Below are 12,356 nucleotides of genomic sequence, written 5' to 3' on the forward strand. Positions count from 1 at the left end.
GTTAGACTTTATTTAGTAAGTGAACAACTTTTTAAATCTTTTCAAATTTTCAAAACAGATTTTTAAAACATTAGGCGTCATACACTCACCAAATTTGTAAATGGAGAAAAACTGGACATCATACACTAAATGATCACATGCTACCAGATTTTTGTTCTGTGGGTTATGTGCAACAAACCATCACATATGTAAATGAATATCTCATAGTCTATTTTTCTTCTTCTCACTAACATTTGGATATTAAAATCGAATAAAATGCCAACAACAAATAGAATTAGGCAGGTTAGCTGATTAATAGTCCATAGATATTGCCATCAGTTCATACTGCTATTAGCAATTTCTCGAGATGCAATGAGACCTGTTTTCTGGTTTGTTCCTGCATAAAGCCTATAAACTTGCACAGAAACACATCTTGTTACTAGGAGACTTGTGACAAATGAACACAACATGCATTCTAAAATCAGCTCAAAATACACATTACAAAATACAAAAAATACAAAAACATGTTTGAAATCCTCGGGCTGGATGGAATCATAGCCTAAAGATAAAAAATCTGTATCCACCATCATACATGCAAATCTGTTAGCTGCTGAAAATCTACAGACTGTCTTTTAGCAACTCACCCATAATAGGATGGAAAATAAAATCACACACAGAATAACTATAGTAACAACTCAGGCAGCAGTAATAATCAAAAGGTGGAAATTTACTGTTAAGCTAGAACGACCAGAGATAGACAAATATCGGCAAAAGTAAAAACGGTCACAATTTATTTTAAGGTCCAATTCTCGCCATTAACAAACCATTAAATATGGCTTTTGCCTCAATAAACTCCCACTAATTTGCTGCTTATTAATAGTTAGTAAGGTAGTTGTTAAGTTTGGGTATTGTGCAGAATATGTGCTTTTTGAGCACTAATAAACAACCAATATGTTCAAACTGGCCGTAAAAACCCACATGTGTACGTCAGTAAGAAAAAGTGCTGAAAATAATGTCAACTGAAAAGTTAAACAGCTTATACAAAATTGCTTTTTATAAGATTGATACTGAATTACTAGTGTTTAAGAAGACAATTAACCAGTTATTTTATACAATTATATATTCGAGCTCCATTCCGGGTTGTTTAGTTCCAGCTCACTGGTCACCGTTCGAGTGATTTGGTTGTACTAAACCAAATAAAAACGTACTAGAAAGTTTTTCCTTTGCATTTTTGAAAAGTTTTGCATACAGACGACAACACTGTAAAAGCAGTCCCCGTTCACACGGATCCGTAAAAACAGCTAAAAACACTGTATTATGCATGACAGGCCAGTAGATGGCGATGTCATTTTGTAAAGAAACACTACATGCCTGCGCACATATCTATAGACTGAACACATAATATGCATGTACATGATGTCACTGTTTTCACTCATTTATGTTTTTGTAGTTTACACGGAGATGATAACAATATTGTTTTCAAAAACTTGCAGTTTGAAACCTGTTTTTTAAAAGTTTGTGTTTTCAGGGCCCCAGAATGCCATTGTCATGTAAATGAATGGCCAAATTGCATAAAATGTATTCTGTTTTTACTTGAAATCAGTGTCGTGTATACACACTCCTCACTGCAGTCAGTTTCAAATTTCTCTCTCCTCTTTGCTTCGATTAGCTTTCTTGTATTTTCCTCACATATTCCTATCGTGAGCACTGCAAACACAGATAGGCAAAGTAGTATCAGCACACAAAACCGTTGTGAGACGTTCATGCTCTCTTTCATGTCTGCATTCCCAACCCAGCACCATTGGGTTACTGATTATAAACCATTTTCAATCCAAACTGGGTCAAATCAACCCAAATTCCTCACCCAACAATCTAAACCCAGCGTTTTTTAGAGTGTCGCCTACTATACCTGTAATTGGTTAAAGGGGTCATATGATGTTGCTAAAAAGAACATTATTTGGTGTATTTGGTGTAATGAAATTCTTTCTCATTATGACACACTTGTTTGTGTTTAGGAATTGAGAAAGTGGGATAGGACCTTACACAGCAATCTACCAGCAGAGGCTAATTGCTAATGCTAATCAGCTTAGAAATGTAACAACTGTATTTTTAAACATACAATAAATTACAATTTAAAAGATGAGCCCATGTTGTTTAATTTAAAAAGAACTTTTCTTTATTTGCGTGGAGATTTTTGTCCAACACAAACTCTCTGTTGTTTCAGTAAGGCGTTAAAGTGATTCTATGCAGCATGTCATCGCATTCCCTCAAGAGTGTCCAAATGTCAGTTACTACACCCACCAGGAACAGAGACTTCCTGTTTTCTTTAGAGAGTGACAGTATAATATTTGCATCTTATGAAACTCCAGCCCACATCCACTTATATTTACCACAGCAGTCTTAAGAAAGCTTCCTAAAGGAATGTTTGCTGCATTCAAAACACTGAACACAAGCTCTGTTGACAGCATTTGTGACATAATGCATACTGGTTACTGCAAATAATCGTTTTAAATCTTCTGTGTTTTTAGTATAGCACACTTAGAATAGAGGTAAACCAGGTCAACATACAAGAGGGTTTTAAAGCGGAAATGTGAAGCTTGTATTTTTTAAAGCACTTACATTAATTATTCAGTGAAAACCTGTTCATTTTTAGAGATGTGAAATTGTCTAAAGCTGTCCTTTCTGAGGTGGGAATACTATGTGGACGAGCATCTGTATATTTACAGTATATACAGTATAGTGTGTATATACAGTATATTTGCTCCAAGTAAATTGTCTTTAATGGATAGTTACCTACTGTGAAAAAGAAGTGCCCTTAATTGTATTGAATGTGCAATGTTGTGTCGAAGTATCATTCTAAGTAACTATACTTTACAGATAATATACTATTAATTAAAGTGCATTTTGTAACAATGTCAAATGAAAAGTTTTATTGTAAAGTATATTTTAAACCATTACGCTTTAAGATTCGTTTGTCTTTTTTATTTTTTTTTAATTGCACTTATTTTGGTGTGTTGACTAAAATTATAAAGCATATGTAAAATACTTTAATCATTTATAATTATGATTATAATTTGTAAAGTACTATTTAAACTGTAGCGTTATTCAATATTACATTTAAAGTTAATGAACGTTAAATGTACTAAATTGCAACTTCCTCATTGCAAATGTGTAATTACAAATATATACAGTATACAACTTTTAATAGAAATTACTTTAATTTAAAAAAATATAATTTACTTTAAATTTTAATTTTACTATAAATGCTTTTCAGTACATTCAATAGTACACTTGAACTTTTATTTTAAAGACAATATATAAGTAACTATGAAATTATGAATTATGAAATACATAAAATTTTATACATTTTCTTTTAGTTACAATTAATATGCAAGAAAGTGTCCTGAAAACATTACATTCATTTTGCACTAAAGTAAATTATTTTATATTTTTTACATAATAAGTACACGTTATAAAACGTTATACATTTTTTTTTTTTTACAAGGGACTTCACATCTGGATCTGGTGTTCTTGCACTTAGTATGCTAAATTTAACAGGTTTACCAGCATTACTGGCTCTGTGCAGACACACATATCTCCATTTTGTCTGCTACCGTCATTTCCCAGAGTGTGACACTGAACTGCACATTTGCAGGGGTTTGTTTAACATGAATTGTGTAACCAAGCCCCCTATAATGACTGAAAGTTGTCTGGGCCCCAATTAGAAAGTAAAAACCGGATCACATCAGCAGAACTTTACACTACTAGACTTGTAAAAAAGGTGAAGACAGCTGGCCTCAGCTAAACGACATGCATCATGAAGACAGCACTGATAAGCCACTTGAGAGAAGGTTCATAAAATATGCCTGCTGCAGACAGCTCACACATAAAACTACTAAAGCCTAAAATAAACCCATTCACCCTGTTCCTGTCTCACCCTCAGTCTGACATCTTTCAGACTGCTCTAGTGCTCCTTCATTTCACTCTCTTTGACCACAGAAATCTTTTCATTTATTTCTCTAATAAATAATAAAAAAGGCATAGATCTAGCAAGTGGACGTTTAGGAAATATTTCAGAATCTGTGAGAAATAGCCGTGAGTTCTCTTGAGCTTTGGTTCTCAACTAGTAGGTCACGACCCAAAAATAGGTCACATGCTGCGTTCAAGTCATATCAGAATGAATGTATGTATGGGTTGAGTGCACATGGCCACCACAATGAAGATGTAAGTACCAATGTGATTTTGTATTTTCCTTATTGTGCCCTTTAAGCAGAGTTGGAAATATCATAATTACGAAATCCGAGCACATGAATGTCTGAGCAAAGTAATGTAATACGAGTGAGATGATACATCAGCTGTGACAATGGAAAGGGGGAAGTTGATTTGAAAAATTGTGGAAAGTAATATCATATAATATATCTGTGAGCAGAAAGCAATTTGTAGTGAATTATAATAATTTTTGCGAGTTAATCAACTTTTAAAGTTTCCTTTATGTAACACGTTTCGTTTTGATATGCATAAATATGTGATTGAATAATAATTGTCATAATTTTGAAATGCAGTTGTTATGTGGCATGTTGAAATAACAAATGCTCTGAGGTACTCCCAGGTGCACTTGAAGGCAGTATAAGTCTCAAAAATGTCAGTATTCTGCCTGTTAAAAATGCTGCATATTTTTGGGTCTATGCAATTAATGTCAATACATTTAAGGACATTTTATTTTTTTAAGAGCAACTGCATTATTTTTGAATGATAAACAGTTTTGGTAGTGCATTGGGCTGCTACTTCATGCATTTATAATCTGGGTCCCGAGTCAGAACCTCTGCCCTAGAGTATACTTGTGGAGTAAAAATGCGCTGGTGTTATTTATGATGGAGGTATCACAGTGCCTAGCAGTTTTAGCAGAATCTGTTTCTCCACACTCCATTTCTTTGCCGATGTCTGCAACCCCTGCTGGTTCAAGCAGATAAGCTCTGTTTGTCTGAAAAGTGGTGATGCTCTGTTTTGATGCTTTGCCAAAGCAGCTCTTGAAAGGCAGTGTGATTAATGAGCCAGAATTTCAATACTCTTTGCATGACAGAGGAATGGTGACCTCCGTTGCCTCCAAAATCATCAGGATACCTAACCCTGTTGACTAAACCTTGTTTAAATAAACAGAGTAAGCCCTTAGATGCCACACCACATCACACTTTCAATTACATTTGCCCTCATTATGCTGTTTGAAGCTCTATGTTGGGAAATTTGCTCCTGATCCTTTTATTTAGCTTTGATCTGCCATTTGTGATGCTCTGTCCAAAAAAAGTCAGAGGAGCGGCCTGCACGTGGTGATGCTTTTGGCACCTTTAACAAGCTTTGGTCTGATCTACAGGTTCTCTCTTGGCACTGGGCTGCATGTCAAAAAAAAAAAAAAAAGTCAGAGGACCGGCCTGCATGTGGTGATGAAATTTGCTTTTGGCACCTTTAACAAGCTTTGGTGTGATCTACAGGTTCTCTCTCGGCACTGGGCTGCATCCAGATTGGATGCTAATGTTATTTTTCGTCCACACGCACCTGACAGTGACGGTTACTCTGGGATTGCTTCTCATTCCAAAGGTGATTATTATCCTTGTCATTAAATCTATAGAATGTCTGCAAACAGCTTATGAAGATTAACACAGTCGTGTTTTTGAGAAAGGTTCATAGATTGTTTCGTCCTTCACTGCAGTTCTTGTTCACTGGAACTCATACACGGGAGGATATAGCCACAGAGGCTTATGAAGAGGAGTTGGATATGGGTCACTCAGGCTCCTGCCTGAACAGCAGCATAACATCTGCCTGGAGTGAGCACAGTCTGGATCCCGAGGACATTAGGGTAAGACATCTTCACTGGTTCTCTGAACATTTAGACAATCTCCTAAACAGTATCCTAAAAATCTGACCACATTGTTCAAAATTGTCTAGTGTTGATTAAGAATCTCATTTAGATTTCTGTTTAAATTTCAGTGAACAGTCTTGTTAGTGATATCTCTGTGTTTTGTTTAAGTACTCTTATCGTGTTTCAGACTAGGTGCATTTTAGGGATTTAATAGCAGTTTGCAAGAAATTGAAGCTCCAACTTACCTTGAACTTGAGAAAACTGTACTTCTTAGCAGGAAATTCTTAGCATAGCTCTGAATATTACAAATAATTTTAGCCATCATAGGTTACCTGTAAAAAAGGTAATGATGATGAGCATGACAGGGGCAGTGTTAATTTTTATTCCAGTCTTATTGAGATGACAGCATGAGTAAATTATAGGGTTCCCATGGTAATGGAATAGTGAGTATTAATATTGAACTGCTTAGTATTAATATTGAATACTTATTCTTTATGAGTACCATCTCTCTGTAAAATATGTATCCAGTAATCAAGAACTTTCCATTGTGTGTTGATTCCCAGATCTCTAAATTATCGATGGAGACCAGATCACAAGCAAAATATGATCTGAGTTCACTTTAATGTCAAAAAACAATAGCCTCTTGGCCGGTGCCCTGGCATTTAGTGCAGTTGTGCTTCTGGCAACTGGAGTTCAAATCCCAGCTTTTGGTCCTTTCCAATCCTGTCTTCCTTCTTTACTATATTCACTTCACTCTTCACAATCTACTTGCAAAAACACTTAACATAAATGTTAATGCAAAGAAAATTGGGTTCTTTTTCACTTAATTCATATTTTGGTCAGTTTAGACTAGAGGTGTCTGAGTTTGGTTCTTCTACAAGAGTGAAAACCTTAACTATGTTTTGTGTGTCAGTTTTATGTGTGTTTTGCCTTTATCAGGAGGAGCTCAAGAAACTCTATGCCCAACTGGAGATCTATAAAAGAAAGAAGATGCTGGCCAATAACCCTCACTTACAGAAAAAACGCAGTTCCAAGAGAGGACTTGGACGGACACTAATGCGCCGCATCACAGAAATACCAGAGACAGTGAGTCGGCAATACAGCCGGGAAGATCGAGATGCAAGTGACCATGGGAGTAACAGAGGCACCCTGAGAAGAAACCCATTTGACCCGTCTCACTCTGGGAAGTCAAGGGAAGAATCGTTAAAGAGCAAGATGTTCTCATTGAAGAGATCTCACAGCTATGACCATACGCATGACCAAGGTGGGGAAACCAATGGAGTGCATGAAGATAAAATGGAGAACTCTACTACTGAGACTTCTCTGCTTGACACCTTGATGGGCCGGAGGTCCAACAAGAAGAACCCTGAGGAGCCAAAGGTCGAGTTAGCTGAATCTACCGAGTCAGTGCCCTTAGTGTGCAAGTCCGCCAGTGCACATAACCTAGCAGCAGAAAAAAAGCCTGTACATCTTCGGACCTCGATGTTACAGAAGTCACTGTCTGTCATTGCTAGCGCCAGAGAAAGGACACTGGGGATTGCTGGGAAGACCCACAGTGTGGAAGATGCCAGTAAAAAGGGTCTCAAAGCAAGGGACAGCACGGCGCTTTCGGAAGTCGACGAATCCCCTGAGTGTTTACCAAAAATGATCATCAGCCAGTCGGTTGAGTACACCAAAACGCCTAGTAAGATGGGCATCATGAAGCAGCAAGTGAGTGGCAGTCAGCCCTCCATTTGTTCAGAACCAGGGAAGAGCAAGGACCTGTACGACCTCTCTGAGGTGTGCCCTTGGGAAGTGGAGGAGTTACCCACTCCAACGGAGGGCAAGTCCCAGAAGCATGTTTCCATTGCTCCCACCGAAACTAATACGATCCATGGGAGCAGTGCAAAAAGTGGACACAAGTCTCAACACAAACAAAAAGGGTTAGGCCAATCTCCGTCAAACCGGCGCCGCTCCAGAGATAAGACTGGGGACAGGGATGAAGAGAGGAAACCCAAATCACCTCTTAACCTCAATGCCCACAAAGACACAAGTCCGTGGAACTTCGAGGATCTACCAGTGCAACAAAGGGAGCCTGTAGGACTGTCCCCCGAGAGAACAAGCCGCAAGAAAAGTGTCACTCCCACGGATGGAAATCCCAAGATCATCCTCTCAGACATCTCCAAGTCCACAGGAAGCCTTTTGCAGCCTCCAGCTCTCATGGTGGATATCTGCCCTTGGGATTACGATCCCCCTCTGTCCCCCAACCAGGACAAGACTTGCAGCCCCACACATCATTCAAAGAGAAGAGATTCTTGCTCGAAAAGAAAAGGATCCTGCTCCGCCAAAGACAAAGCTAAGGATAAAGAAGATGACAAACAAACGTCCAAGAGTAAGGACCGGAGAAGCTCCTCAAGTAAACCCTCCGAGAAGCGTCGCACAAGCCAATCATCAGAGGGAGACCAAGTTGCCACAGTGGCATCTGGAAGAAGGAGGAGCTATACTAGAGACTCCGCCATCAGTAAGCGTGCTGACGTTTGCCCCTGGGAGACAGAGGTATTGCCAAGTGCTACCTCAAATGATAAACAGCCTGCAACGACTGAGAACCACACAACTCGAACACCCTCCACTTACCTCAACATGGCTGAAGTTTGTCCATGGGACTTTGATGAGAAGCTGTCAGGGAAAAGTGCATGACACAGCAATCACAAAATTAGACCACTCCAGTAGGTTTTCTAAGATGAAAGTTAAAGGGGTGGTTCATTGCGATTTCACTTTTTTAACGTTAGTTAGTGTGTAATGTTGCTGTTTGAACATAAACAATATCTGCAAAGTTACGAAGCTGACAGTTCAATGCAAACGGAGATATTTTAAAATATATTTTTAAATTCTGGCAGTTTAATGCCTACAAAAATGGCTGGTAGGGACTACAACAACATAAGCAGTAGCATTTACAAATAACAGCGTATCTAAAAGTATGAGACAACAACAACAACAAAAAAAACATAGGCCTACCATTAAAAGCCGTGCTTGCACAGGTTCTGTGTGATCCTCTTCAAGAAAAGTGATCCTTTTTTAGAAAAGAGGCGGTTTAGCCAATCACAACACACTGGGCTAGCTAACCAATCAGAGCCTAATTCTGAGGGAGGGAAGTGATCTAAAAGAAGGAAATGATCAGTGCGTTTTTCAGAGAAGGGACAGGGCGGTGTGGAATAAAGGTAAATTATGAGAAAAATAATGCGTTTTTTAAAAAACGAAGCATTAACACATGTTAGACTGCACCCCATAAACACAATCAATCCTAGAAAAAAAAAAACAGTAAACCACACCCCTTTAAGGCCTGTTCACACCAAGAAAGCTAACTGTAATGATAACTAGCTTCCACACCAACAACAGACAATAATGTGTGCTGCAGTTATATCGTCTGCCACTTTAAATGCTCCTTGATGTTGGGTGGATTAATTTTGGCTGTCAATGTTTTTTTTTATCATTCATCAGCTGAAAAAACATAATTCTAAAAGCAATATTGCTGTGGTGTGGACTTTGCTATTTTCATATATTTAGAACAATTATTAAAACTTTACATTTATAGTTGCCATCCTTGGTGTGAATGGGCCTTTAGCCTTATTTTCACACTTATTTGCTTTAAGGTTTCAATAAGTTTCCATATATACCAAGTAAATCACTTTTTTCAGAAGTTTTCAATTCTTGTTAATGTAAAATGTAAAAGTTTCATCCACAAAAACTGGCTTCCAGTTGAAATAAAATGGATATGGCTTCCAACTGAAATAAAAATATAGTACCTTGCAAAAGTATTCAAACCCCTCTCATTTTCAGTTTCAAGCTTGATATTTTATGTAATTATTTAAATATTTTTATGTGACATTTCTTTCATTATATTTTATTATTTCCTTAAAAAATTCTGAAGGGCAAAAACATAACACAGTGGATGTCCCAGTGGCACTTCTGTTTCAGTTATCAGGAAGTGTTCAGGCAATGCAATGTTCAACCCCTAAATTATACCAACAATCTCTTTGACGAATTAGTTCATAATTTTTTCTCACAAACCTTTCTGGAAATGAATACCGCAGTTTTTCAAATCAGTAAATAAGAGAATTTGTTTTGGGGGTTTGAAGACCTTCACAAGGCACAGTTAAAGAGAGTGGGGTAAGATGAGACACATCCTGTATCTAGGAAACCGCACAGATTTCCACTGTTGTTGCCCAGGAAAAAAGGTAAGTCGATTTGAACTATAGGTATTTAAAACTGGCGTTTTTAAAAACTAACAGAAAACAATCTTTTGTGTAACATTTAAAATATAGCTGTTGTAATGTTTCCATGTGACAACTATCTCCAGTCTCTGCTGTATATTATACATGTTAGTGACTTGATAGATGTAACTGTATATCAATGATTTGGCTAAATAATACAACTAAAACATAGCATATAGCCCTTTTTATTTTATTTTATTTTTTCAAAAAATGGTGGTGGGGAAAATTACTTGCGGGAAAGTTGTGCTTGTAAGAAATCCTATTTCATTGGCCCTATGCTATAAATGTTTTCTTATAATAACAGTTAATAGGAGGCTCATTTTACCCTATTCTTGTCTACATTTTTTAATTAATTGTAAACTGCAAAAATATATAAAAACATTTCTTTAAAACTTATGAAAAACAACATTCACCTCATGCCCACTTGAAGTGTAAGTGATGAATAATTAAGATCTGTCTTTGAAAAATATATCCCTCAAAAACCTTCAATTTACCAAATATATTTAGGGACATTTTTCATATTCATGGGTACTATTTTAGACATGGTCTACAATGTTTTAAACATTAATTTATTTAATCAAAGAGACCCAATGAATGGTAAACTGTACACCAGCAGGTTGCAATGTAAATCAGTTGTTTCATCATTCTTTGTAAAACATTTGTATCAGTAAACTGCATGAATGCGAGTAAACCAAGCTACTTTTTTTTTATCTATGTTGAATATTGACAGAGAATTACAGTTCAAAGCATTTCTTTGATCACTGCATGGGCACACTTCTCTGTTGCATTGTTGCTGGTACAGTATTGTTTTTTGTTTCCGTTTTACCGAACCCCTTCTGTTCTGTTGTGATTTGTATCAGTATCATCTACTGTCTTAAAGCATAATTAGTGATGTCACCCTATTGATGATTGTTGCATCAATGTATACAAAGTCACATTGGCTCTTGCATGACAGTGAGTAGGTCTGTCTTTTAACTGCACATGAAATTCCAAATCAGCAGGAGTGTTGTGTGTCTATTGAATATCTCAATGCAAAGTTACATTCCTAACTTCAGTATTATGCAGTTGTTATGCTCAATAGCAATCCAAATGGGAAAATTTCTACTGTAAATAGATATTGTCTGCTTCTTTGTGATAACATGTACATACAATACTTCCTGCAATAAACATATTGTGTTCTGATTTTACTGGCCTCATGATCCTCATCATACACTTATGATGAAGTTTTTAAGTAGTCCCCAATGGAATACTTCTCTTGGGTTTGCTTTATGTCTACCGAAGAAAAACAGATTTGGAGAAATTTAGCATTGCATCACTTGCTCACCAATGGATGTGAATGGGTGCCGTCAGAATGAGAGTCCAAACAGCTGATAAAAACATCATAACAATTCACAAGTAATCAACACCACTCCAGTCCATCAATTAACATATTTTGAAGTGAAAAGCAATGCATGTTTGTAAGATACAGATCCATCACTAAGATGTTTACATTTAAATCGCCGCTTCTGGCCATAACAGAGTCCTTAATCCATAATAATGCTTACCCTAGTAAAAAAGTCCACCCTCATTGTCCTCTCACATCAAAATCCACCAACATACTTGTTTAGGACTGTTTATATACATGAACACAAGTTGGAAAGTTAAATTTAAAAACATCTTAATGAAGAACTATTCCTTTAAAATATATCAAGGGAAATAATCACCCTAAAATAGTTTTTTAAAACCCATTTCTAGGATTCATATAAAGCCACAAAATCTCTTATGTGGAAAAGCCCATTCAAAAGTTGCTTTTTTCAATATTTATCTTTAGTTGTCCTAAGCACCTATTTGAATTAAGAAATACAGTATAATCTGTTTTTTTCTAGGCCATCACAAAAAGGCTGCAAAAGAAAATAATCAAAAGTACAGCAACCCAATATCAAACACAGCATCTCCTTTTGTATTCATTTTGAGAAGCACAGAACACATTACACATATTAGCTGGTTATTTTGTCACTGATCAACATTACCCAGTTCACAAAAGATACCCAAGCCCTAATACACCCATGCGTGCATGGAAATGAGCAGCAGAAGACAGTGTGCAAAACACATATGAAATCTTTGTTTGATAAACTGAGGGGTGTGAACAAAATGAGGTAAGTACGGTTTGTGTCGAGTTAAATCAAATAGTAAGACTGCCTCCCTGTGGCCAAACACCAACAGTTCACCGTGTGGCTTAACTGAGCAAGCAGTGCAATGAGAATGTTATATATATATATATATATATATATATA

General features: G+C 36.8%; 1 protein-coding gene across 1 annotated transcript in view; it reads left to right on the top strand.

Annotated features, from left to right (window-relative positions):
* Positions 1–8,555, top strand: part of LOC107727549 (probable G-protein coupled receptor 158) — a 43,561-nt gene extending 35,006 nt beyond the window's left edge. Inside the window, exons 9-11 of the mRNA XM_016537439.1 lie at positions 5,466–5,571; positions 5,684–5,830; positions 6,773–8,555. Coding sequence (XP_016392925.1) covers positions 5,466–5,571; positions 5,684–5,830; positions 6,773–8,509 — 1,990 coding nt within the window. The 3' untranslated portion in view covers positions 8,510–8,555. The remainder of the gene's footprint in view (positions 1–5,465; positions 5,572–5,683; positions 5,831–6,772) is intronic.
* The last annotated feature ends 3,801 nt before the right edge of the window (positions 8,556–12,356 follow it).

Source organism: Sinocyclocheilus rhinocerous, unplaced genomic scaffold, assembly GCF_001515625.1.
Source record: "Sinocyclocheilus rhinocerous isolate Xijiao unplaced genomic scaffold, SAMN03320098_v1.1 scaffold306, whole genome shotgun sequence".
In the NCBI taxonomy this organism is placed as follows: domain Eukaryota; kingdom Metazoa; phylum Chordata; class Actinopteri; order Cypriniformes; family Cyprinidae; genus Sinocyclocheilus; species Sinocyclocheilus rhinocerous.